At 59.5% G+C, this 25852-nt stretch overlaps 3 protein-coding genes across 23 annotated transcripts; 2 read left to right on the plus strand and 1 right to left on the minus strand.

Annotated features, from left to right (window-relative positions):
- Positions 1-3274: 3274 nt before the first annotated feature.
- Positions 3275-11153, minus strand: OPRL1 (opioid related nociceptin receptor 1). 8 transcript variants are annotated; one of them, XM_074317951.1, is made up of 5 exons: positions 11015-11153; positions 8516-8753; positions 6124-6335; positions 5355-5710; positions 3275-5119 (listed from the first exon to the last, which is right to left on the minus strand). In XM_074317951.1, the coding sequence occupies exons 1-5, from the start codon at positions 11092-11094 to the stop codon at positions 4596-4598; spliced, it is 1410 nt and encodes a 469-aa protein (XP_074174052.1). In that variant the 5' UTR covers positions 11095-11153; the 3' UTR covers positions 3275-4595. The 8 variants fall into 8 exon arrangements, with proteins under 8 accessions (XP_074174052.1, XP_074174053.1, XP_074174051.1 ...); XM_074317952.1 differs by lacking the exon at positions 11015-11153 and adding an exon at positions 9194-9332; XM_074317950.1 differs by lacking the exon at positions 11015-11153 and adding an exon at positions 9068-9118.
- Positions 11154-15112: 3959 nt separating this feature from the next.
- On the plus strand, positions 15113-16078 carry LKAAEAR1 (LKAAEAR motif containing 1). Its single transcript, XM_074318092.1, has 3 exons — positions 15113-15517; positions 15708-15830; positions 15913-16078. The coding sequence occupies exons 1-3, from the start codon at positions 15113-15115 to the stop codon at positions 15970-15972; spliced, it is 588 nt and encodes a 195-aa protein (XP_074174193.1). The 3' UTR covers positions 15973-16078.
- A 3125-nt stretch (positions 16079-19203) lies between these two features.
- RGS19 (regulator of G protein signaling 19) lies at positions 19204-25169 on the plus strand. Of its 14 annotated transcripts, none has more exons than XM_074317955.1 (7): positions 19461-19592; positions 20088-20166; positions 22547-22641; positions 22814-22932; positions 23939-24013; positions 24134-24365; positions 24432-25169. In XM_074317955.1, the coding sequence occupies exons 3-7, from the start codon at positions 22612-22614 to the stop codon at positions 24621-24623; spliced, it is 648 nt and encodes a 215-aa protein (XP_074174056.1). In that variant the 5' UTR covers positions 19461-19592; positions 20088-20166; positions 22547-22611; the 3' UTR covers positions 24624-25169. The 14 variants fall into 14 exon arrangements, with proteins under 14 accessions (XP_074174057.1, XP_074174059.1, XP_074174060.1 ...); XM_074317954.1 differs by having other exon boundaries at positions 19465-19592; positions 24131-24365; XM_074317960.1 differs by having other exon boundaries at positions 19550-19592; positions 19817-20166; positions 24131-24365.
- Positions 25170-25852: the final 683 nt, after the last annotated feature.

Raw genomic sequence — 25852 nt, forward strand, 5'->3', positions numbered from 1 at the left:
GCGCTTTAGTGGGGTCACCTGGAGTGGTACCGGCAGTATCTGTGGGAGCCCTCGACTCCTCCTCATGCAGACCCTCCACAGGGCTGCTTGGGCATCTTGTGACAGGGCACGGATCTCCAGGGTGAGCCAGTGACACAGCCAGGAGGCAGCCTCAGCACCTTGGAACACCCATCTCAGAAGACACATCCTACTCATGCGAAGCGACTCACTAAGTCCAGCCCAAGCTCAGGGCTCTGGACACTTTTTAAATCACCACTGACACCTACGCCTCTCCTGGGGAGAACGAGCTGTTCCTGCACCTGTCTCCTTACTGCGTGGCGGTCACACCTCTGAAGCGGCAGCAGTAATTACCGCCTCCACATTCGTCCTGTGCCCTGGAGAGCTCCTTGAGCCGAGAAGTTGAGATGACACCCATGTAAGACAGAGCAGGTGTGAGGTGTAAATGAGCCAGGGAGCGGGGGTGGAGGCAGCAACTGGCAGGAACGCAGGGGAGGGGCGGTGGCAAGAGGCCCCTGTGGCCTGAGTCTCCCACTCTGCCCCAGTTTGCCCTCTGGCCCCAGCAGAGCATGTCCAAGGCAGAGAAGGTGCCAATGGAGCCTCCTTAAAATAGCCCAGACCCTTTACTCCCTTGGGTGGCTCCTGCCCCCATCCACAGCTCAGCAACGGAGCGACAAGTCTTCCACTGGAAACACCATGATGGGGACCAAGGCAGATCCACAGGGCCAAGCGGTCCACAGGCCCCAGCTCCATCCCCACATCCAATGGGAGGGAGGGTCCTCGTGCAGGGTCCAGGGAGCCATGGGCTAGCAGGCTGTGGGGACAGAGCCCCAGAAAGCAGTTTCCAGGCTCTCGCCCTCACATAGAAAGGTGCTGGCTCAGGTAGTAAATGGCCATCAACTGTGATTGGATGGCCATCAGCTGTGGCTAGTTGGCCATCAGCTGTGGCTATTTGGCCGTCAGCTGTAACCAGTGAGCCATTGGCCACTAATATAACTGCCGTGGCTACACTAGCAGAAAAAAAATGGGGGCTAGCAAGAAGATGGTGGCTGAACCTGCAAGCAGTGCAGTGAGGGTTGCAAACAGTGTGGCTCCTGCTCTCTGTTTCTCCAACCCAGCCGCCAGCGAGAATATAGTAGTATGACTCCCCTGCCTGTGGCTCCGTGGGTGTTCCTTTTTGGCCTCACCGTGTCCTGCATTCTTAGGTGGGGAGCGGGAGCAGAGACCCCGCCTGACACCCTGTCCGACACAGGCAGAGAGAGCCCTCACCAGAATCCTGCCCAGAGGAGTCGCTGCTGTCCTGCAGGGTCTCTGCTCCCGCTCCCCACACAAGAATGCAGGATATGGTGAGGCCAAAAAGCAACAACAATGGAGCCATAGACAGGGGAATCATACCACTATAGTCTCGATGGCAGCTGGCCAACACACAAAAGCAAACATCTGCTAATACCGAATGAGGGTTCTTCCTGCACCCCAGTCTTGCTGGCGGCCGAGTAGACACAGGAAGTGGGATCAACACAATCGGCAATCCACCATCTGCTTCCTAACCCCACTTGCTGGCCGCAGTCAGCGCTTACCAGTCTAGCCACGCAGTTATATCAGTGGCTAATGGCTAACTGGTTACAGCTGATGGCCATCTGATCACAGCTGATGACCATCTACTTCCTGAGCCAGCACCTTTCCACGTGAGGGCCAGAGCTTGGAAAATGCTCTCTGGGGCTCTGTCCCCACACTGCCCTCCCCACTCCCCCCACCCCGCCAAGGAAGCTTTTCCTCTCACCCCCCGCCTTGGGGGGTGGAGGGTACAGAGTGTCCCCATGCTCTGGGTTCCTGATCCCAGGGAGAACACAGCCTTCTCCCCCGGTCCCCAAATACCACTGCCACTGCCCAGACTCTGGCAGAGCAACACCCAGCCTGGCCCCTCGGCAGGGTGTCGGGCAGGCCTCAGCTTCCCTGAGGTCCAACCTGGCCGCTGATCCCTCCCCAAGATTCGGCCTTCCCCACAACCCCGCAGGCAAGATTCAGCCATCCCTTCCACACAGGCAAAAAACCCGAGGCTCAGAGAAGCCAGGAGATCTGACCAAGCCCCGGGCTATGGCCCGCAGTAGCGGGCCGTGGGCGGGGCCAGAGGCGGGGCCGGGACCCGCAGGCAGGGCGGGGCCTGGAGGCGGGGCGGAGGCGAGGTCGGTGGCACGCTAGAACGGAAGGAGAGGCCTGGAGGCGGGGAGGGGCGGGGTCAGAGGCGGGGACGAGGTTGGGGGCGGGAGCGAGGTACTGGGCTGAGGCCGGGCCTGAAGGCGGGGCGGGGCGACGGTGGGCGGTGGGTGAGGCTGGAGGCGGGTGGGGCGTGGCTTGGCAGGCGGGGAGGTGGGGCCGAAGCAGGGGCTGGCGTTCGGACTCCAAGTACCAAACGCTTGAGGACGGGGCGGAGGCGGGCATAGTTCTGGAGATCAGGGAAACCGCCGCCGCTCCTTGCCCCTCACCCATGCCTGGCCTGGCCAGTCCGCGCAGATGCTTTCTGTGGGGTCGCCCTGGACTCACAGCCTGTGCGGCGGGATAGTCCCAGCCTCCAGGACACGCACTCGAGCCCCCTCCTCCGCGGGCTATACCACGTTCTGAGCTCCCTTCAACTAACTGAGCTGAGTGGCACATTCCTCCTAAACTTCCCCTTGATTGCTACGTTTTTGTTTTAACAGCAAAGTGCCTGCATTAAAATGTGTATACAACCGCACCTTGGTCCGTCTGCCTGTGACCAAGCACTTAGGCCCAAGGTCTCCCTCACTACCCCTCCAAAGCCCCTGTCTCTGATAGGGTCATCTGTTGGAAGGGTCAACCTGGGCAGAACTGGGCCCACACAGAAGCCAGGAGCCTCCAGCCTCTCATGGCCGTCAAGGGAGGCTGTTCTGTTCATCTTTCATCAAAATTCCCCTTCAATCTGCTCAAGGGACGAGGACAGGGCTAGGTAGGGTGGGTGGCTTGCTGAGACTAAATGGGGTGAAAAAAACTTGCACCCCACACGCTGGACCCACAGAGAACCTCTCATTGCAGGGAAGAGTCCAGTGGTTGGTTGTTTACGGAGAGAGTATTTGTGCTGAAGACAAATTAACAGCCCCCATGAACTAGTCACACCCCCTACCAAAGTTGGAGCCTCCAGGGGACCCTCCACTAAGGACAGAGCCTGGCCAGGTGAGAAGCATGGAGCAGGTGGGAGGGCTCCATATGCTAATCCCAGAGAAGTTATCCCAACAGCCCCGCCTGCAGGCATCAGAAACACCTGGTCAATGGGAGGGGTTTATTATGGCCCCACTTCGTGGCCCTAGGTTCAGGTTGGTTGCATGCAGGGGAAATCACACTTGTTGCATGCACAAATACATGAGATACATCACACAGACAGGCAGGTTCACAAATCTTTCAGCCATGCCAAGAAAGCACCGAAGCTACAGAGGTGCCAGCCCTCAGGAACTGCCCTTAGGGCCAGGGCTCCCCAAGCAGAAGCAAGCCCAGGGTCAGGACTTCCTGTCCTCTATGAGAGCGTAAGGCCACTTGGCCGGGACTGCGCTCAGCTCACGGGTGGAGGCGGGATGGAGTCTCCTCAACATTGCAGGAACCTGTAGCTTCCATCTGTAGCCTGGGGATGGTGCTTCTCCAGTGACCACAGCAGGGAGATACCCCACACACACACTAGTGTCCCCACAGCCCAGACAGTCCTCACAGCTTGTCCCTACCCTTAACCCAGCTCTGAAGGTGAAACCATCCTCTGATCTGGCACAGTTTAAGATGAGTCCTGGCAGCAGAACTCTTGGGTTGCCCCCACAGACACCTTAAATGAAGCAGTGGGGATGCAGAGCAAAACACATCGTGGCTGCTACTCTTCCAAGGCCACCAAGACCCAGATAGAGTGCAGGGTCCTGCCAAGCAACCAAGATGAGGAACAGGGCCGCTTTAAGAGTGATGGAGCTGCTTGCGGTGATGACGTGATGCCCCCAGCCACCTCCACACACTTGGACAGCACAATGGTTCATTGCATTTCTGGAGGGAAAGCTCGCTGAGTAGCGTCTGAAAGGACACGGGAGTCGGAGTGATTAAGTTGCTCCAGTATGCAGCTCAGGCAAGTCCACATCAGCAGATCCGAGCTCAGGGCTAGTCCCACTGCCCACAGATGCCTGCTGGACTCCCCAGGCAGTGTCAGGCACTGCCTGAGGAGACACTGCCATTTCCATCACGACAGCACACAGCACAGGGGCACCCCTCCAGGTGTGTGCCCACCCGAGGGTGCAGCAGGGGAGATGCCAACAGAGTCCCGTGAAGCGTGGGTGTGTTGGTGTGAGCTCTGGCCAGGCATACTCACTGGTCAGTCCTTGAGCCCCACCTGCACCGAGAGAGCAGGTTTAGTGTGACCGGATCCACAGGGAAGCCCTAATGCTCTGACCTGTCCCGTGATGTCACCAGGCCCTCTGGGCCACAGGCAAGGCGGCCAAGGCTGGTGAGGCTCAGGGCTCAGGTGCCTCAGCCTAGAGAGCAGTGACCTGGGTGAGCTCCGTGTTGGGTGTGGACGGGCTCTGCGGGCTGACAGGCACCATGGGCAGGTCCACGCCTAGTCATGCAGGCCGCGGTACTGTCTCAGAGGTCTTACAGGCCAGGGCCACGTCCTTGGCAATGCTGCGCACGCGGTCGGACACTGGCACCTCGCGGCGCAGGGCAGATGCGCAGCAGAACTTCCGGAAGCAGGCCTTGAAGTTCTCGTCCAGGAAGGCGTAGAGGATGGGGTTGAGGCAGCTGTTGACGTAGCCGAGGGCTGTGCAGAAACGCAGGATAGCCACCGCCGTCTCACTGCCCGGCTGAACCCCCAGCCCTTGAACCAGCACAAAGACCTGGACAGGCGTCCAGCAGCCCACGAACACGGCCACCACAACCAGCACCAGCCGGGTGATGCGCCGCAGGTTCCGGTCCTTCTCGCGGGAGCCGGAGAGCAGGCGGACGCCGCGCAGCCGCCGGATCATGAGGCTGTAGCAGACGGAAATGATGAACACAGGGATGATGAAGGAGAAGAGGAAGATGCAGACAGCAAACAGGGGGCCCCAGTAGTCCTGTGGGGCAGGGACCTCCACCAGACACTCGATCTCTGCGGGGAGAGAGACATGGTCAGGGCCGTGGGCGGGGTCAGGCACGGGTGGGGCGGGGCCAGACAGGGGGCGGAGCTGGATAGGGCGGGGCCAGATGGAGCTGGGCGTAGTCGGGGTAGGGGCGGGGATGGTGAGGGCGGGGTCGGTCGGGGGTCGGGGTCGGGTCCCGGAGCCCGGAAGGGGTCACCCCGAACCTGCGAGCATAGCACTGGGGAGGAGGGGCCACCCACTGACCTTCATCCTCTACCTGGGCCGAGCCCATGATGGCCACAGGAATGCCGACGACAGAGGCCAGGGCCCAGATGGCCACATTGACAGCCTGGGCCTTGCTGGACGTGCGGACATCGAGGGCGCGGATGGGGTGGCAAATGGCTACATAGCGGTCCACGCTCATGGCAGTCAGCGTGAAGGTGCTGGTGAACATGTTGTAATAGTCGATGGCAATGACCGTTTTGCACAGGGCATTCCCAAATGGCCAGAAGCCCAGGAGGACGTCTGTGGCCTGGAAGGGTAGTGTCAGCAGCACCAAGGTGTCTGCCAGGGCCAAGTTAAAGATGTAAATGTTGGTAGCTGTCTTCATCTTCGTGTGTCTGCAGAGAGGACGGAGAAGGAGGGCTTCATTTGGCTGCCCTGTCTGGACCTGGCAGCAAAGGCAAGGGGCCCTTGGCCACCATGAGGAGCACCCCCTCTGAGACCCTGTTAAAAGGCAGGTTTCTGGGCCCAGACTAAGGGCATGGAGCCCGGGGGCAAACATTTTAACAAGCTCCACAAGTACACAAAAGGGTTCCTAAAGACTGTTCTGCTTTAGGAGAGCTGGGTGTGAGGGGCAGCAGAGCACACAGCAGGCTCTGTCTAGGAGCAAAGGGGCAGGAATCTAAGAGAAAGAACCTGTCCTCCTACTTTCAAAGTCTCCCGAAGACCCCCACTCTATCCCACCCCGTGGACTAAATGCTGTTTCTACAACAGCCAGAGGCCTCGGAGCTGCAGAGTCTGAAGAGCACACCGCAGAGGCTTCGGCCACCCCAAGGAAGTGAGCACGATGGCAGGGGCTCGGATGAGGTCTGGCTGGGGAAGTTGTGGGTGCTTAGTAATAGTTGTTGAATGAATTAATAGTTGTGACAGTGGGGACGCTGGTGTTGCTAGTGACGGTGGTGCAGGTGGTGATGGTGATGGCAGCGGCAACTCCAGAAAGAACAATGCTCCACGACGCTGAAGCTGCCATGGGGGAAATCGGAGGGTCAGTTCTGTCCCTTAAAGAGGTATTAAGAATAAGCACTTAGGCCTTATTATGACCAGATAACAGCAGCCATGACAATGACGATGGCAGATACCTGTGCCAAGCTCTTCACAGGGCTTTTACCTCATTTCAGATTCCAAAAAATGCTATTTTGATCCCCACTCTATGCAGGAGGACACTCAGGCTCAGAGAATCCAAGTGTCCTTCTCAGGGAGTCAGGGAGGGTGGAAAACAGAGGGTCAAGAGAGCTAGAAGACCAGCCACAGATGGGAGAGAAGATTTGCCAGAGACACACATGATACAGGGCTGTTGTTCAGAACACACAAAGAACTCTTAAAACTCAATAATAAGAAAACCAACAACTCGTTTAAAAAATGGGCCAAAGACCTGAGCACACCTCGCCCAAGAAGATACACAGATGGCAAATAAGCACAGAAGATGCTCCCCATCTCGCCATCATGGAAATGCAAATTAAGGAAACGAGACAGCCCTGCACCCGTCAGGAAGGCCACGACCCAGAGCACTGACACCACACGCCGGCGGGGACGTGGAGCCACGGGATCCCTCAGTCACTGTGGGGAAAGCAAACGGTGCAGCCACTTTGGAGGACAGTTTGGCAGTTTCTTACAGAGCTAAGCATACTCCTAGGATCCAGCAATCACGCTCCTTGGTATTTACCCAAAGGAGCTGGAAGCTTGTCCACATGAAACCTGCACACGGACATTTACAGCGGCTTTATGCACAATCACCAGAAGTTGGAAGCCACCAGGATGTCCTCCAGTGGGTGATGGATAAACAAACTGTCCATCCAGACAGTGGAATATTACTCAGCAGTAACAAGAAATGAGCCGCCGGGACATGAAAAGACACGGAGGAACCTTAAATGCACATGACTAAGTGAGAGAAGCCTGAAAAGCCTGCACCCTGTGTGATTCTAATTAAATGACCTTCTGGAAAAGACAAAACCAAGGAGACGGTGAAGACCAGTGGGTTCCAGGGGGTGTGTGTGGGGGAGGGATGGACAGAGGAGCACAGGGGACTTTCAGGGCAGTGAATTACTATGTGTGACACTGTAATGGTGAGTACATGACATCACACGTGTGTCCAAACCCACAGAACATCCAACACTGAGAGGGACCCTAAGTACCAAAATAAGCTCATCAATTGTAAACTGTACTGTTCTGGAGGAGACGTGGGCAATGGGGGGCTGTCGTGGGGGTCAGGGGTCCTATGGCAAACCTCTGTACCTTGCCCTCAGCTTTTTTGTGAACCTAAAACTGCTCTAACAAATTAAATCTTTAAAAGGAGGCAGGCTTAGAGCTCGGGCCAGCACTGGTAAGGGCAGCCGGCACCCCAACCCCTTGTCTGAGCACACACAGCACTCACACCAGCACAACAAATGGTGCACTCACACTCGTACGATGTGAGTGCACGTACATGTACAGCATATGGTACACGCTCACACGTAGTACACACGCTCACACATGCATGCATATACACCTGTGTGCACACACTTGCACACAGGTGCTCCTGTGCATGTCCCTGCTCTGTCCCCACCCTGTCCCCATGCTTTTCTCACACTCTCACTGCATCACCCCCCCACACTGTCCCAATGATTTCACCCCCAATCCTGAAGCCTGGCTGCCCCTCTTGGCCCCACAAGCTTTCTCATTCTGAGCACCAACAGAGGCTGGAGCTGGCCTGCATGCCAGCAGTAAACAGGAGCCCTGGAGCCAGAGGAAAGGGGCTTCTGCTGCCTGCCCACCTGCCTGGGGACCAGCCCTGTGATGGGTGACAAGAGCTGCCTCTTGGGGTCGCTGCAGGACCCATCCATCCTCACGCAGCAACTTAGCTCAGACCAGGAGCGTGGCGTCATCTGTCAGGACTCAGGGTGACACTCCATCAGGGACAGAGCTGCACCCCCCATTCCCACAGGGACTGGGCCAGAGCAGGGCTGGTCCCTCTGTCCCTATCCAGATGCCCCACCCAGAGGAGTCAAGCGTCCAGGGCCTCAGGACTAGCCCTGCTCCATGACAGGACAACCAGGAATGAAATGGGGGGAGCAGGAAATCCCCAACTGCCAGGCCCGCCCAGAACAGCCGCTGCCTCAGTTTCCCCTGGCAGCTATGTGAGAATCACCCATCAGGACCCAGCTCACCTGAGGATGACGTACATAACGAGGCAGTTGCCCAGCAGCCCCCCTATGCACACAGCCAGATAGAGCCCCATGATGGTGACCTTGAGCCCGAGGGACAGGAAGGTACTGTGGCTGGCATTGAGCAGCAGGTGGGGTGGCAAGCTGTGGTTGGGGCTCACGAGAGACAGGTTGTCCTGCAGGTGGCCGTTGTAGAGAACCTCCCAGAGCGGGGCAGGGAAGAGGGTCTCCATGCTGCCGCCTGTGTGTGAAACACAGGCACACGTGAGCACAGTGCCTGACACCCCCAGCCAAGGCCTCCAGCACAGTGTGCAGGGCCCAGCAGGCACGTGGCCCCCCCACGGGCAGCCACAGTCACAGAGGCACACGCACAGGCACAGGGACACACAAAGCACAGAGACACGTCTGTCTACACAGGGACACACATACAGAGACACATGGAGACATGCAGATGTGAAGCACAGAAAGGGACACACACAGAGCATGCATGCACGCTCAGGAACACGGTCTTATCTGGCTTACAGACTCCCACATGGGATGTGTGGCGGTACTTACACACCAGGACACGTGTCCACCCACAGAGACTCACGACAGGCAGCTGTTGTGTGCTCACAGACGCAGGGACACACAGGCGCGCACGCGCACACACACACACACATATATACACGCACAGATGCCCACCTGTCTTCATGCACACACAGGCACAGAAAGGACGGAGACATCCCCGGAAAGCCCTGGGACACAGCACAGGGGAGGCGGCCTTGCTCACAGCCTCCTCCTGCCCCTCCCTGAGAGCTGCAGGCCGGCTGCAGGTCACCCCACAGCCCGCAGCCCACATCCAGCGGCTCAGTTCTTACCCAGGCAGGCAGCCTCACTGGGAGCTGGGACAGCAGAGACCCTGCCCCTCGGCCAGGGTGGGGAGCCCTGCGCGCTGGCACTCAGCAGTCAGTCTGGATGGGACTGCACCGCGGCTGCTCCTCAGTACACGCCAGACCAGACGCGCAGCCTAGCGCTCAGTGGGGGAGGGGAGGAGGCTGCAGCTCTAGAGGGGGCGGGGCCGCGCAGGCCTGAGGAGGGGGCGGCAGGGGAGGGGTCACCAGGCCCCACACTGGGTGGGGACAGACACAAGGACCAGAGATAAATGACATTTAGATATAAATGTGAGAGGTTCAGACCCACAGAGCCCAGACAGGGACAGGCTCAGACACAGATGCACACAGGAACCCAGACATGTAGACAGACATACACACAGGACACATGGGGACTGGGGGACAGGCACACAGGGACAGACACACACACAAGGACAGACAAGGGAGAAGCATGCAAGACACACAGACATGGGATCACATCTCACATGCAGACACATGGCCTTGGACAGACTCAGACCAGCCCTGGTTGGCATTCCATGCCCAGAATAGCGCCCCACAGCCAGGTCCCGGGGGCAGGGAGGTGGACACACAGCGGTGTCCCGGCCTGGCCAGCCTGGAGTGGACCAGAGCCTTGCTGTCAAGAAACAAGATGCCTAGACCCTACTGTGTGCCCTACATGCCTATTGTGCTCCAGGCCAGTCACAAACATGAGCTCCTGCGTCACCACCACACCTGGTCGTTGCTGTCAGCATCACCTTTGTGGAGACAGGCGCACTGAGCCTTGGGTATGAAACCACTTGTCAAAGTGGCAGAGACGGTTCAAACCCAGGTCTATCTGTCACTTTGAGCTACACCACGGGTGTCTCTACTGCAGTTGACTCCCAGAGTAATGTCTGGGCATCATTTTCTCACAGCCCGAGCCCTCCCATGGAGAGGCCTCCTGCCCAGCACTGGGGTCACACGCCGTGTGAGTGACCCCTGAGCTCAGTCATCAGCCCCCACCAGTCACGGGGTCATTCTTCCTGCACCTGCTCTGCCCATAGCCTAGATCCTGCTCTGAGAAGCCGTCTCCCAGGATGGACCTGGTTGCTAGGTGACTGGCAGCAGCGTCGCTAGGATACCTGGCAAATCTGGAGAGGACGGAGCCTGCAGATGCCCCAGGACTCAGCATCCCAAAGTGTCCCCCAGGATTTGTCTGCATCTTCGCCGCAGCCAGCTCAGGGACACGTGTGGACATGTGTCCACAGAGACACTCAGGAAACAGGGACACACAGAGTCACATGCCTGCAGACACACACATAGATGCCCAAATAGGTCCATGGGAACACACACAGACATGGGTACGTGCTCAGAAATGCAATGGCATTCGCAGGGGCGTGCACACACATGCAAACCCACACCAAGGTGTGTGCAAGGCACGCGAGTAGACACGTGGGAACAGACAGACACAAAGATCAAGGCCCCAGACACCCGGCCACACACGTGAACCAGCCTCTCCCAGTGAAGCATTATCCGGCTGACCCCAGGGACCCGAGAACCTCAGCTCCCACCGCCACCCCTGGTTGGGCGCACCCAGGTCTGAGCAGCCAGCCAGAGTCCCTGCCCTGGCTCCCTGGGCCGCCTGGCCGCTCACCAGCTTGCAGAGCCACGTTTCTTAATGGCCGTCAGCTGCCTCGTGTCCCAGGCCCCAGGCTGGGGAAAGCAAAGGGTCATGAGGCTGCTTCGAGGCTGGTTGTGAGTTCTGGACAGAGCCAGCACAGCAGACAGCTACAGGTGGAGAACTGGCTTCTCACAGACACAGTCGCAGCCAAAGGACAGGCTTCGTCACCTGGCTGGTGGGTGGCCAGGCCCAGATGCTGACTACACTCCCTGGGAGTGGCTGCAGTCCAGCCCTGTACCCTTCAGGGCTCCCACAAAAGGGGGGCATGGCACAGAGGAAATGGCCCAGGCCTCTCCTGAGCCCTGGGCAGCAAGGGTAAGACAGAACATACGTGTCACACATGGGAGAGCACGGGACACACGTTATATAAGAGAGCATTTGTGGGCGGCCCAGTGGCTCAGTTGGTTAGAGCAGGAGCTATGAACAACAGGGTTTCCGGTTTGATTCTCACGTGGGTCAGTGAGCTGCACCCTCCACACCTAGATTGAATACGGCTTGAGCTTGGAGCTGAGCCACCGGTGGGTGACCTGTTGGCTTGTGGTTAGAGCGTGAACTCATAATACCAAGGTCGCTGTTTTGAGTCTTGCATGGGCCAGTGAGCTGTGCCCTCCACAACTAGATTGAAAACAATTACTTGACTTGACGCTGACCTGCACCCCCCACAACTAGATTGAAAACCAACAACTTGACATCCTGGAAAAACACAGTTCCCCAATATTCCCCAATTAAAAAAAAAAAGGATTGTAATAATTCTGAGTTTCATCGTAATGAATTACTTTGTCCTTGTGATTTTACCTTCATAATACTTATACAGAGGGTGCCAAAAAAAGTATACACATTTTAAGAAAGGAAAATTGTATTAAAATTGTAATAATATATACGGATAACGAAAGATGAATACAAGTCACGTTTGACGTCTGCAATTACAAGAAGTGCTCAAAGTGGTTACCATCAGCGTCCAGACACTTCTGATTATGGCGACCTACTGTTTGAGCAACTCTGACCAAAGTATCCACTTGTTTACATTTTTTTGGCAGCCCCAGTATACAGCAACAGGAGAACTGAGTTGCAGAGTTTCAATATGTTACATGTGGTAGTCATTTAATAAAGCTTATCAATTTCATTGTGAAGTTTTATCGTCAAACTTTGGTGCCAATCAACATACATTTAGATGTCAGCTTTTCCATCAGCCCTTGAAAACCCCACAAACCCTGGACACAAAAACAAAGGGAAGAATTTTTATGTGAATGTAAAATTATTACACGATTAAAACTTTTAACATATATATATATATACACATATATAAAGATGTGCTGGTCTAGTACCTAAAATCCTGTCAGACTTACAGAAAGTGAGCATATGTCACTTAAGCAATAATGATGATGATGACGATATTGTTAGCATACATTTACTGAAACATTTTTTATGTCAGCCACAGTTCTAAGTGATTTAAATGTTTTATTTCATTTAGTTGAATTCTGTCAAATAGTTCAAATAGAGTTTTATATATGACAAAAAAACAAAAAAAACCCAAAAAACAAAAACAAAGGGAAGGGTGGCCGGGTGGCTCAGTTGGTTAGAGCGAGAGCTCTTAATAACAACAGGTTGCGGGTTCCACTCCCGCAAGAGATGGTAAAGATTGAAACTAAAGATTGAAAATCGCGACTGGACTTGGAGCTGAGCTGCATCCTCCACAACTAGATTGAAGGACAACAACTTGGAGCTGATGGGCCCTATAAAAACACATTGGTTCCCCAATATTCCCCAATAAAATTTATAAACAAAAAACAAAGAGAAGACACCTGCCTGCTGGTCTCTCTTGGTCACTGAGCCCCAGACACACAGGCCGTCTTCCCTCCCAGTAGAACCCAGTATGTGGAGAAGCAGGAAAAAGATGTCTTCAGGAATGGGAGCTCTATGGGCACCAGGCCCTCCCGGAATTAGAGGGAAGGAGGTGTCAAAGTTTTCAATCCTACAAAAAGTCACAAGTCCCTCCTTGCAGGAGAGCATGCCCCCATTCCACCTGTAACCCCACTCTAGCCCCAGGAGCCAGCAAGCCACTCCTTTCCTGTGTCCTGGCTGGGACCCCGGGAAGCTGACAGGAGGGCCCAGATTCCTGTCTCAGCGGACTCACCCACGTGGGAGCAAGGAGTGGGGGCCAGAGGCAGCCCCAGCCTGGACTATGTGTATCCAGGAGGCCTGCCTGGAGGAGGTAGCCTGCTAAATCAGCCTTCCTAAGCCCTCACTGCTTCTTCCGGAGCCAGAGACCCTCATCTTCAACAAGCCACCAAGTTGGTGCTGAGTCCCAAGGCCCAGGCCATCCCTCAAAGGCACGCACAGGGCAGGAGGGGCCAACGTTCAAGGAACAGCTATGCAAAGCCCTGGGGGCTTAAGGGTGGGAGCTTGAGGGGTGCAAGCTCAGGGATATAGGGGCACAGAGTCATAGGAAGTCAGAGCAAGCTTCCCAAAACAATGGGAATAGTCAATAGCCTCCTACACAGAGGCCAGGACCTCAGCTGTGACCCCATCCCAAAGCCAGCACCATCCTCGATTCAGGGGCTCAGGTCCTGAACTCCCAAACGGCGCCTTCAACAGGCCCCAGCACCCAGATCCAGGAGTGAAGGGGAGAGCTGCCTGCACACTGTGGAAGCCCACGCATTAACAAATTATGGGCTTAATACACTAATTTTGTTCTAACATAAACTGTGGCGTGAGCATATGAATAAATGAGTTCCCAACAAACTGATGAGTGCATGAATAAATTACAGAATTAATAAATTGGGCAGTGAATTAGTTATACAATGTTATGAAATTAACAAATACACGAATAGATTACAGAAATCCAGGACCCCAAGATTTAGGGTTCAGCAACAAAGGGGTCTGGTCTTGTGGGACCCCTGGGACCCCAAACTCGCCCTGGAAGAGGTGAGGGGTTCTGAGTTTGCCCCAGTCTCGCCTCTCTGTGAACGCCAGCGGCTGTGGGAGGACCACGCAGAAAAAGGGCCTCAGCCCCCTACCTCCAAAACTACCCACCAGAGACCTCTCCAGCCAGGAAGCCAGGGCAGAGGCCCAGAAGACTGCCTCTGGGACACCCCAGAAAGGAAAGAAAGCGCACGGGGCTGGAGGAGCTGGCAGTCACCACCGCCTCGGAGTTCGACAGGCTGGGGCAGCTGCCGGCATCTCGCCCCGGTGATGGGGACGCCCTCCACTCACCTGCCCACGCCCCTCCTGAGGGGCTGCTACGCACCACCCCCAACCCCCACCCTGTTGGAGGAGAGGCGGGACTCCCGGTTGCCCGGCAACCGGGTCAACAAGCCCAGAGAGTAGGGGTTTTGAAGGCTCAGAGTCAAGGAAGTCGAAAGTATGAGGTGTGGGGACCGGGTCGGGGGAGGACCTGGCTCAGGGTCCCGGGCAGCTGTGGGCTGGATCCCGGGAAGGAAGGAGCCCTGCAGGGCTGAACCGGGCCCTGGCGATGTTTCTCCGCACCCCATTACCTCCTCCCTGGGCTCTGCTCTCCCTTCCTCCACCTAGAGTCAGTTCCAGACAGGCTAGGAGCATGAGCAAAGCAAACAAATGAAGCGGCTGTCCTTTTGGCTCTGAGCCTCGTCTGGGGTTCCAGTGGGCTGGGGGTTTGATGATTGACCGGTGACGGAAACACAGGGAACTGGAGCGCAGAGAGGGTCCATCAACGTGGAGAAGGATCCACCGAGCTTCACCAAAAGCAGTGTCACCTGGTCTAAACCTCTGGGTAGGGCCTGAGGTCAACTCAAGGGTCTCGGTATTTTCTCAGTGGACAGAGAAACAGCCTGTGGGCAGGAAGGGAATATCCCAAAACTCCCGAAAGGCTCAGAAAGTTCTAGATGCCTGCAGCACTGAGTAGCTAGGCTGAGCTGATGCGGACTGTGGTGGGCGTGAGCGGAGGTGCAGATACTGGAGGTGCAGGACCTGCGGGGGTGGGGCCTGCGGGGACTCTGGAGGGGCCAAGCCAGGCCAGAGGGCTGGACAGGTGCCAAACGGACACCGTTTGGGCACCAACAAGGCGATGCCTCTTCCCCTTGGCAAGGGCCGAGGATGCAACCGCCGGCGGCAAAGGATGCCGGGCGCAGGAACGCGCGGGACCGAGCCTCGAAGGGCACGCAGGGTGCAGAGACCCGTGAGGAGCACGCCAATGGGGCGCCCGCGGGGGAGCTCCCCATGCCGGGCTGGACCCTCACACCGGAGGGACTGGCAGCCATGCATCCCGCTCAGTGCCATCGCCACCTGCTCTTCTGCGACCTGCTTGAGGACGTGGGCGCGGCCGCTTCCATCTTCCCGCGTGAGTCAGTGGAACTGGGGTACCGTATGCCCGACCTGCGCGCGTGGACACAATCACTCGAGCTACCCGCTGCGCGCCAAAACCGGCTCCTCGGTGTCCTCAAGGCCGCCGAGGCTCGTGGACGAATCCGCGCCTTGCGGCTGCGCTACAACCATTTGCGGGTGAGGCCGGGGGCTCAGAGGGAGGGGCGGGCAGGCGAGAATTGGGGGGCAGGCCGGGAGGGGAGGCCGGCTCGGGACCCTGAGGAAAGGGAGCTGGAGGACCCGCGGGGGCTCGCGGCGGGAGGGGCGGGGCAGGGCAATACGTCGCGCTGGCTCAGAGGCACCCCACGTGCCACGCCCCGGTCCGCAGGCGGAGGAGATCTCGCTGCTCATCCAGCGGCAGAAGTCCGCGCGCGCCGCCATCCGGCTGGAGCTGTTCCTGCCTCCGCAACTGAAGCCCACGAGGATCCCGGACCCCCTGGACAGTCAAGAGGTGCCTGCCAGCCCCGGAAGGCGGGGAGAGAGGGCCCCGCCCGCCTCTCTACACACCTGGCCCCAACCCCTCTCCCCCGCAGCGGAGGCGCTTGGAGACCATCCTGGAGGAGACAGTGGATGGCCGCATCTTCCCGCGTTGACGGCGACCCCAACTGCCCACATAAAGTTCTCATTCTCCAAGAGCCTGCTGGTCTTTGCCCTCCGTCTCCACGTCCCAGAGCAGAGAAGGAGGGAACGGATGCTGCCTCTCCTACATAGGACGTCACAGACATTGGGGTACACAGAGTGGAGCTCCTCGAACAAAGTAGGAAGTTGCAAGTGGGAGGGCGTCATTAACAGGGAACCAGGACATCCCCTCACCCCCCAAATCCGCAGCCTCCTGCTGTTGAGTCCATGGGGGGCAGGAGGAAGAACGTGGCTTAGCAAGTCACACCCCCAGAAGTAAGCAGCCTCAGGGAGAGACAGGGGCTGAAGTGGGACCCCCAGATTGCAGGTCATCCCATCATGGTGTCAGAGAGGAGGGTGACATTATGGGCAAAGGAAGTAGCTGCACACAAAGCTGGCCTTTGGATGGGGCAGCTGGATGGCTCAGTTGGTTAGAGCTCCAGGTCTCAACAAACAACAAGGTTGCCAGTTCAATTCCCTCATGGAATGGTGGGCTGCGCCCCGCCCCCCTGCAACCTTGAACATGGTGACTGGACTTGGAGCTGAGCTGCACCCTCCACAACTAGATTGAAGGACAATGACTTGGAGCTAATGGGCCCTGGAAAAACACCCTTCCCTAATATTCCCCAATTAAAAAAAATCTGGAGCGTCAGCTGTGCTGGGAGACTGGAGAAGGGGCAAGTTCTCCTCAGGGGAACCCTGCTGCCCCAGACAGAAAATCACCCTCTGTTTTTCCTTTCCATCCTGAATGGCCTTGTCTGCCCCCTCTGCCTCGCTTACCTCCTCACCACATACATACCCAAGACCAGAAGGAAGCCGCCCCTGTCCCATTCTGACAAGCCTGTCCTACAAACCCTCTGGATTCCTTAAGAACCTCCATGATTCTGGATAGACCTTCAAGAACACTGTTCTCCCACACAGGCTGTTTGCAGAACCTGGGATTTCTCTCAGCCACCTCTCCAGTGGGGGCTCGGGGACCCAGACCAGCCCCACCCCTGCCAGGGGGCTCCTGCTGAGTGGGCAGCAGCAGAACTGACCCTGGAGGAGCGCAGAGGTCAGAGTTTGGGGTCTGGCCAGGAATCCTGCTCAGTGGCAGTCACTGCCCCTCCCTGACCTGGCTCAGAATGAAGACCTGGGCCCTCCATGCCCTCAGCAAGCCCTTCTCCCCATCTGTTGCTGCCTTTGGCCTCGATGGACACCCAGAACTATGTGTGGAGTGGGAGGGTGGGGGGAGCTGCATGTAGTGGTGGGTGAGAAGGGGAGTGGGTGTGCTGGGAGGGGGTGGGAGAGGGAGGGGGGTAGAGAAGGTGGCTTGGGTCAGGGACAGAGACAGGGAAGGGGAAGCAACCTCTGCCCAGGAGTGGTGGCCACTGGCACCCAGACAGGCATGGAGGACAGCCAGCCCTGGCCCCCAGCCCAGCTCCCCGCCATCTGGACCCAGCACCCTGTCTCTGGGGGACACACTGAGTGCCTAGAATGACTTCATCATTTTAGTAGAAGCACATTTTATTTCACCACTTCTCTAAGCCTCTGTTTCTTCTTCTCTAAAACGGAGTCAGAGATGCCACGTGCCCCACAGCTATTGCTCCTAAGGCAGGGTCACTGCATTAGGCAGGCACCTGAGGACAGAGGGACAGGGAAAACGCACAAAGCCCTAAGGAGAGGGCTAGCAAGAGGACAGCCTCGCAGACAGCTGTGCACATGGGCGCCCTTTGATACCACCAGGGACAGGCCCTAGGTCCGCAGACCAGTCTCAGAAAGTGGCTGAGGAAAGTGGCGGGGCCTGGAGGTGGCTTCTGCTCTGCGAGAGCAAAGCCGGCACCATGTCCCGGGGGCCGTGAGGGATCAGGTGGGATCCCGGGCTGAGGCTTGTGCTCTGGACAGGGGGCCCTGGGGTCAGTCGGATCTTCACATCGCCTGCTGTATGGCCTTCAGGGGCTCCTCCCCAGCCCACCTGGGATCCTCCATGGGCTGCGGGGATACTGCAGAGACAGACTCCCCAGGGGAGGTACGGGAGACCCAGAAGGTGTGGGGGACTGGCCAGAGGAGGGAGGGAAGTGTGCTGACCCCCACCCATGACCAGCTGCCCTACACATGTCTTAGGCGGTGGGTGGAGATGCCACACACGCACTGTGGGATCCGCCTAGCTGTGTGACCTTGGCCAGGTGCTGGCCCATCTCTGTACTGTTACCTCTCAGGACTGTCATCTGGGGTAAATGAGAAGCAGTCATCTCCTGTCTGGACAGGCTTCCAGCCTGGGCCTTGTCTTGGGAGCCTGCCAACATGGCAGCCAGGGCCCCTGGGCACACAGCGTCAAGAGGCGCCCCAGCCTCCAGGGCCCTCTGGCCTATCTGACCTTCCCGGCTCTCAGCTTGGCCTGACCCCCTGCCGCGCGGCCTCCTCTACCCTCCCTGGCCCTCTTCACCTCTCACCCATTCTGCGGGCTAGGTCTCGTCTGCTCTAGGGCTGGTCTGTCTGGCTCACTGCGAGGTCCCGCTCAGGGGACAGCCAGAAACTTGCTGAATGATGAAAAGTGCATGGAAAATCTCCACTTCCCTTCACATCTCAACAACTTGTGCGGTTGGGAGGCCCTCTGTGAGCCGGACCGGCTCCAGGAGCTCACCAGGCCGAGTGCCTGCACTGGGGACAGGAGCTACATATGGTCTGAGACCAGGGGACCATTTCCAGAGCAGGGTCAAGGCCACTATGACACTGGCCGTAAGCATGCTGGGATAAGAAATGGAAGTAACAGCTGTACCAGGTCATAAAGTACCAGGAGAGTCAGCCAAAGAGAAGAGACAGGACCTTCGAGGGAAGGGGACAGTGTGGTTTTAAACTGCATGACACCTTGGAGCAACTGAAGGGGTCAGAAGGGAGCCACCAGCAGCCACAGATAGAGACATGTGGTGACTCCAGGGGCAAAAATGCATACCCCAGCATCCAGGGTCACCTCAGCACAGGACCCCCGTCCCCTCCGTGGGAAGCCCCCTACAGCGTGGTAACAGTGCAGTGATAACACGCTCTAAACCTCATTTTACAGGTGAGGGCACCCAGTCTGGGAAAGGCTAAGGGTGGGGCCTAGAGTAACCACGACACAGTCCTTTCCAGAGGGGCAAGTAGCGTATGGGGACACTTGCGTCTCTAGGACTCTCGTGCCACACATCTGGCAGGAAGCTCATGGCCGACCCACATGAATGGCACAGCTGGAATGGCCCGGTCGAGTCGGGGGCACGGCCACACCCCCACCTACTACAGTGCCAGCTCAGGCCGCCCGGAGGCCAGAGACCCCAATATTAGCACCTCATCTCCACGGGCCACCCTAAGCGACGACGGGGACCAAGGCGCTGGGCCGGACTCTACGGGGTGGTGGGGAGGGGGCGCATGGGGCGCAGAGACAGCCAAACGCGGGGCGGGGCGCGCCGGGCGGGGCGGGCCGGGCGCCTCCCCGCGCGAGGAAGTCCCAGCCCCGCGCTTTGGGGAAGTGCGGCCGAGGCGCCTGCGCACTGCACCCTGCGCCCCCTCCCCGACGATCCGGCCGGACTTCGGAGCGCGCGGGCTCGGCGGCGGCGGCGCGAGCGGCTCGAGAGCGCGGCCGGTGAGTGCACGCGCGCGGCGCGGAGGACGGCGGCCCTGCCCCTGCGGGCCCGGGGCCCCGGGGCCGTGTGGGGCGGGAGCCTCGGGAGCCGGCTCCGGGATCCGCACCCCAAGGACTCCCGCCGCGGGGTCCACGTGGACCCTGGGCCGCGGCCGGACTGGAGCCCGTCCCCACCGCGCGCGCGGGGGGAGGGGGCGCTGCAATCGGGTTCCCCTTTTCTGCAGCTCAAAGCTTGGGGAAGTGATTGCTCAAAGGGGGGGCCGGAAGAACCCAGGTTTCCGCGTCTACCGCCCCCCTCAGCCTGGTGGGGAGGGACCGAGGCGGGACACCCTGTCCGCCCCCGCCCCGTTGGATCTGGCAGCCTCTGAGCCCTGCGAGTCGCAGGGGAGGCGCTGTGCCCCCGGCCCCAGCCGATCGGGGCCCCCGGCGCCGACCTCCCTCCAGAGCGCCGCAGGAGAGTCCCCTGCCGTCTGACTCGAATCCCTGCTGCTGCAGTGCACGCCCCTTCGGCAGTCAGGGTGGGGTGCAGACCGAACGTGGCCCCTCCCGCCCCCACCTCGCCTTTGGGTCGCTGGTGAGTGGGGCGCCATGGCGAGTTCCTTGAGGTAGGGGTGGGGACGTCAGAAACTGGAAGGGGTCCCTGCAGAAAGAGACAGGTTCCTCCAGGCACCCTACCAGCAGAGAGAAAGCGAGAGAAGTGAGTCGCCCCCACCATTGCAAAGGTGGGCTGGGGACGAGGGTCACCAGGGTTAGGAAAACTGACCGGCCTTGTAAAGCCAGGCTGGGGCTCCCCCACCAGCCAAATTGGGGGGTGGGGAGCAGCAGCTAGGAAAGGTACTGAGTAGGATCAGAAGCAGGGACTAGAGCCCCTCTGTCAACCCCCTCCCAAAGGTTATGGCATTTTTTTCTGGGATTGTCACATTTTCTTATTCTTTTTTTGGACTGGGCGGGCTCGGGGACGTTCTTTTTCCTTCTGTGGAGCAAAGCAGCAGCTGCTCCCGAGGGAGCCTCTGTCCCCAGAGGCCAGACTTGCTGCTTGGCCAGCCTCTCCTGTCCCAGACTGGGGGGTCAAAGCTTGGGGGGGGGCTGGGGGAAGGGAAGGAGCCCCTCCCGAATGCAAGAATGAAGGGCAAGAAACCCAGACAGACCCACAGGAGAGAGCAGGTGCCTTGGGGGCACTGGTGGCCCCAGCCAGCTTGAGAAGGGTGCAGGGAGTCAGGTCCAGGGCCTGCAACCCAGACAGAATGGGCTGGTACCCGCTCTGCCCCAAACTTGGCCCCTAGCACCTGGGCCATGCACTCTCAGGCAGGTCCCCTCCTCCGGTTCAGAGCTGAGCTGGAGATGGCAGCAGAGGTGGGTATAGTCTTTAGGTACTAGGTTGGGGGTGGGTGGGACTGGGGCCCTGCCCCCACTCACAGTGGGTGCGGGTGCAGAGGAGGAAGAGCATTTCTGCCTGGGGAAGTCACAGCCGGTCTGGGGTACAGCTACCAAACCTCAGAGGTTGCCACACCCCTTCCTTTCCCTAGAAACTTGACCCCTGAGGGAAAGGCTGTGGGGCTGCTGCTTCCCCATCTGCTTGCTGGGAGCCCTAGGACCACGTTTGAGGAGCCCCCCATGATCTGAGGGAAGCCGGGCAGGTGGTGAGGCACTGTGGCCCCAGGGGACCCTGCACTCGCCCCCAGGTTTGGGTCAGGGCAGGGGCCTCTGTGTGCCCAAGCCCTGGAGGCAGGGGTGTCCTAAGTGCATGAGTCGCTGCTGTCACCTCAGCACCGCTCCCACACGGAGCTCTGCTCCAGGAGCTGCCTGCCCTCCTGACCACCGAGATCCCAAGAGACCAACATGGGCCAAACAGGGGTTAAAATGCCACGAGCTGAGGAATAAGAAAATAAAGTGAAACCAAGTCGTGAGCCTCCTGGCCACGGAAGGTCTTCGTGGCAGAGTGCAGGGGGGCTTCCCCAGGCCGTGTGGGTCCTCACCTGGGCCTAGGTGGGCGCAGCCAGGGGCAGGGTGGGGAGGTGTTCAAAACTGCCTCCAGGCCGCTGATTGGCTACTGTCGCCCGCGGACTCTGGGATCTGCGGTCGGTCTCTCCGGGGGCATTCGGGGGCTGCTCGCCGGCTCACGCCTTCAGCGCCCCCTCGCGCCTCCAGCGTAGAAAGTGCGGCGCAGACGCTGAGCAGGACGCGCCCCTCGCCTCCCCCAGGGACCCCGCAGCTCCGACTCGGGAGCAAGACGCCCCCGCCCACTGCCTCCCCCGCTTCCCCGACAGGCTGGCGTGGCACCCCCGCCCTGTGGTGAGGCCGCAGCGGTTTCCGCAGCCTGGTGGGGGGAGGGGGAAGGGAGACCGGGGGCATTAGTTGACAGCTGGGGGAAGGGGGCACCAAGCATAGCGTCTAGGACCGAGGTCCCCTGGAAGCGCATGTCCCTCCCCACCCGTGTTCTGCCCCACTTCCTGCACCCTCAGGAAGTCCTGCCCCTTGTCCCACTCAGACCCTCTGTGCCTCAGGCCTAATCTGGGGCCCCCAGGCAGGTCTGGACTCCTGGTGGGAAGCAACCCTACCCACCTCCCCAAACGACCACAGGATGGAGGGGGCTGGGGTGGCGTTCTGAATGTCTGACTACCACCCCTATGCACCAACCTGATAGCCCCAGGCTTGGGGCCCCAAGCCCCCTTGGGAGGGGCCAGGAGCCGGAAACCAAGAAAGAGGAACCCAGGCTTCCGGCTTCCCAGGGACTGAGCAGAGGGGGTTGTCCCGGAACCTCCTGTGGAGGTCTTGTCGGGCTCCTCTCCCCACTGACCCTGCACCTCTCGCAGCCCTGGTGGAAGCTGGGGTGAGCGCAGGAAGCAGGCCCTGTGGGGCAGGGGTGAGGAGGGCAAGACTCTCAGGACCCCTCCCAGGGGGCATGCAGGGGCTGGGGTCTTAGGTTCTCTGAGAACCTCGGCTTCTCTTCTCAGAACCCCAGGCTGTGGGGAGGGTCCCGGAGCCGGCACCACGGAGCCTGGGTGACCTGCACCCACCCATGCCCACCACGCATGAGGTTGAGAAACAGGTGCAGCGCCCCACACCCCTGCCTCTGTCCCCGGGGGCCTGGGGGAAAGAAGAGGCCCTCGAACACCTAGGGGGCTGGAAGGGTCCTGCCCTTGGGAGCATGGCCACCAGCGGGCAGGGGGTGGGCCCGCAGCTTTGGCAGGGTGGCTGAGATGGCCCCCATCTACCTGCAGCACACAGGGCCAGAGGAGGCAGATCAGCCCCCCTCGATGTCCAGTCATGATGCGGCCCCGCCAGCTGCCTCCAGCCGCAACCCCTGCTGCCTTTGCTGGTGTTGCTGTTGTAGCTGCTGGTACGTGGGGACTGGGGCACGGTGTGCCTGGGTGGGCATCGTGGGTGGAGCAGACCTGGGCCCAGGAGCCTGTTCCCTGGACCCTCGGGCGTCTTCTGAGGTGTTGCCTACAGGCAGGATGCCCTGCCACTCGCAGCACTTGCCAGGGGCTGTAGGGCTGTGGTGACCAGTGGCCAGCCCCCAGGCCTCTGTGTGCAGGGGCCCCTCCTCCCTTTGCCCAACGCATGCTTACTGACGCAGCTGTGAGCCTGCTGGCCCCCACTGGCTCTGAGGACCCTACAGCATAACAAGACAAAAGCAGACCCTCCAAACTATGTCAGGTGGAAGGGCGCTGAGCAGAGGCCTGGGCCCCGGGCCACGGGGACAAGCTTCCAGAGCTGTAGGCTGGGGTGGGCGTGGGGCTCCTGGTGGTACCAGGGTTTTCTAGGGAAGCTGCTGGTCGTTGGTGCCTTGCAGAGGCCTGGCCCCATCCAGGCTTCCGGCCCTTGGCTGTTGAGTGGACAGGGCTGTGGGAACCAGAGGGCGATCAGCTGATCAGTGAGCAGGCGAGGCCTGAGCCCAGACCTGAGATGGGAGGGGTGGCCTGGGGGAGGGAGGCGAACAGTTAGGACTCACTGAGAGCTTGGAGCTCTGGCAGGTGGGGAGGGCAGAAGTGGGTTCTGCCTCGAGAGAGCTTTGCAGGTAAGGGTTTTAGAGCCAGAGCAGGGAAGGCGGTCCCCTAGGGAGAGTCGGGGGCCAGACGTGGGCTGGGGCTTTCCCACTCTATTAGTGGGGCCTGTGGGAGAAGGGGCGGTGCATGCACCAGGATCCCGTGAAAGTCCCCAAGGCAAAAAGACTGCAGTGGTCTGGGGTCCGAAGTCGGACGGGAGGGTGGAAGAAGCAGGTCCCCGGGCGGCCACCCGCAGTGGGTTTACACAGTGCCAAGAGCCCCCGGCCTCGTGTCCACACGCGTGCCTGTGTGTGTGTGTGAGGAGGAGGGCTGTGCCACCTGACTGTGTGCCATCAGGAATGAAGAGCGACGGCGGGCGTGGCGGGCCTCCCAGGACAGCAAGCTGCAGCCCCTCCCCAGCTGCGAGGCGTGGTGAGTTGGGCCCCGCCCCCCAGCTCCCGCCCCCTGCCGCGCGCCTGCCCCTGGGGTGAGGGTCTGAGCGGACGGCTGGTGCCTGACCTGGCCTGACCTGGCGGCGGGTGCCCACAGCAGCACGCCGAGCCCCGAGGAGGTGCAGAGCTGGGCGCAGTCCTTCGACAAGCTGATGCGCAGCCCCGCGGGCCGCGGGGCCTTCCGGGAGTTCCTGCGCACAGAGTACAGCGAGGAGAACATGCTCTTCTGGCTGGCCTGCGAGGAGCTCAAGGCCGAGGCCAACCAGCACGCGGTGGACGAGAAGGCGCGGCTCATCTATGAGGACTACGTGTCCATCCTGTCCCCCAAGGAGGTGCGCCGCGGTGGGTACGTGTGGGTGGGGGGCGCCTCCGGGCCCTGACCATGGCCTGTCCCGCAGGTGAGCCTGGACTCCCGTGTCCGGGAGGGCATCAACAGGAAGATGCAGGAGCCGTCGGCGCACACGTTCGACGACGCGCAGCTGCAGATCTACACACTCATGCACCGGGACTCCTACCCCCGCTTCCTCGGCTCCCCAACCTACCGTGCGCTGCTGCTTCGGGGGGCCCCCCAGTCCTCCCACGAGGCCTAGGCTGCCCAGCACACTCTGGGGTCACCCTCATCCATGGGTGGCAGCAGGTGGCAGGCACACCAGGCCCAGCACTCTGGGGGAACTCCCAGGCAGGAGCTCCCCCCATCCAGGGGGCCCGGGCCCCAGGGTACAGCGGAGGCAGGTGTGAGCCTCAGGCCTAGCGGCCCTTCCTGCTGGGGCTCTCGCCTGGTGAGAGGAGGGACCCTCCTAGGAGGCATCTTGGACCCACCAGCCTCACTAGGGCCCCTCCCCAGGCAGCGGGGGGCCTGGAGAACACTTGCAGTGGAGAAGAGAAGCCCGATACTGCCTACTTCTGTCATGGAGACACTCTCCAACAAGAGCCGTCTGCACGGACTCAGACCCAGGCCTCAGAACAAGACTCAGGCCATAGGACCCAGTTTCTTTTATGTTCGTTAACTTTAAACCTGGAAACATGTACTCAACTGTGTTTTATCAAAAAAAGAAAAAAATGTTTTCATATTTATCTCCATCCCTCCTCCTCCCAAAATAGGATGTCTTATAATTGAAGATATTTTTAAAGCAAAAGTCTCCTCTTTCCACCTTTGGGGGAGATTAGAGGATCAGGAATTGTCTTAGACCCGGGGCAGGGGAGCAGACAGGCTGTGAGGGGACCTGGGCCCATGTGCTGTCCCCCACCCCACCCCTCCTCAGTGAGGGCCCTGCACCAGCAACGGTGCCATGACCTGGGCAGTTGTGGCCCCCATGACACCTCAACAAGATTGGCAATGCAGTGAGACACACTGCCCAGGCCATGGCTGGGCAGGGGCCCCTGGCATACATCAAAGGTCGTCCCCAGAGGCTGGCTGGCTGGGGCCGGACACTGATGGGGATGAGCTCTCTCAAAGCCCACTGTCCCTCAGGCCCCACGAGACGTGTGCTTGCCACCCCCTTCCCTGGATTTCCGGTAGGCAAAGCGATTCATTGTGCAACTGATCTAGGGTTTGCCCCCATCCATGCTGCTTTGGGGTGCGGTGAGGACCAGCCCTCATAAAGGGCTGTGGGACCCAGAGTCAGCCCTGGGCCCTGAGCAGCAGTGCCTGGGGAGGAAGACCCTGGGTCTGTTCCCAAGGCCCTCTCACCTGGCCAATGCCGGTGAGCATACGCACACAGGCAGGGCCAGCAGGCTCCTCCCTCCAGCACTGCAAGTGTCACCTGACCCCATGGAGGAAGACTCCCCAGTGGTGGTGGGGTACCGAGCTCAAAGCCCA

Source organism: Rhinolophus sinicus, linkage group LG13 (genome assembly GCF_036562045.2).
Source record: "Rhinolophus sinicus isolate RSC01 linkage group LG13, ASM3656204v1, whole genome shotgun sequence".
NCBI lineage: Eukaryota > Metazoa > Chordata > Mammalia > Chiroptera > Rhinolophidae > Rhinolophus > Rhinolophus sinicus.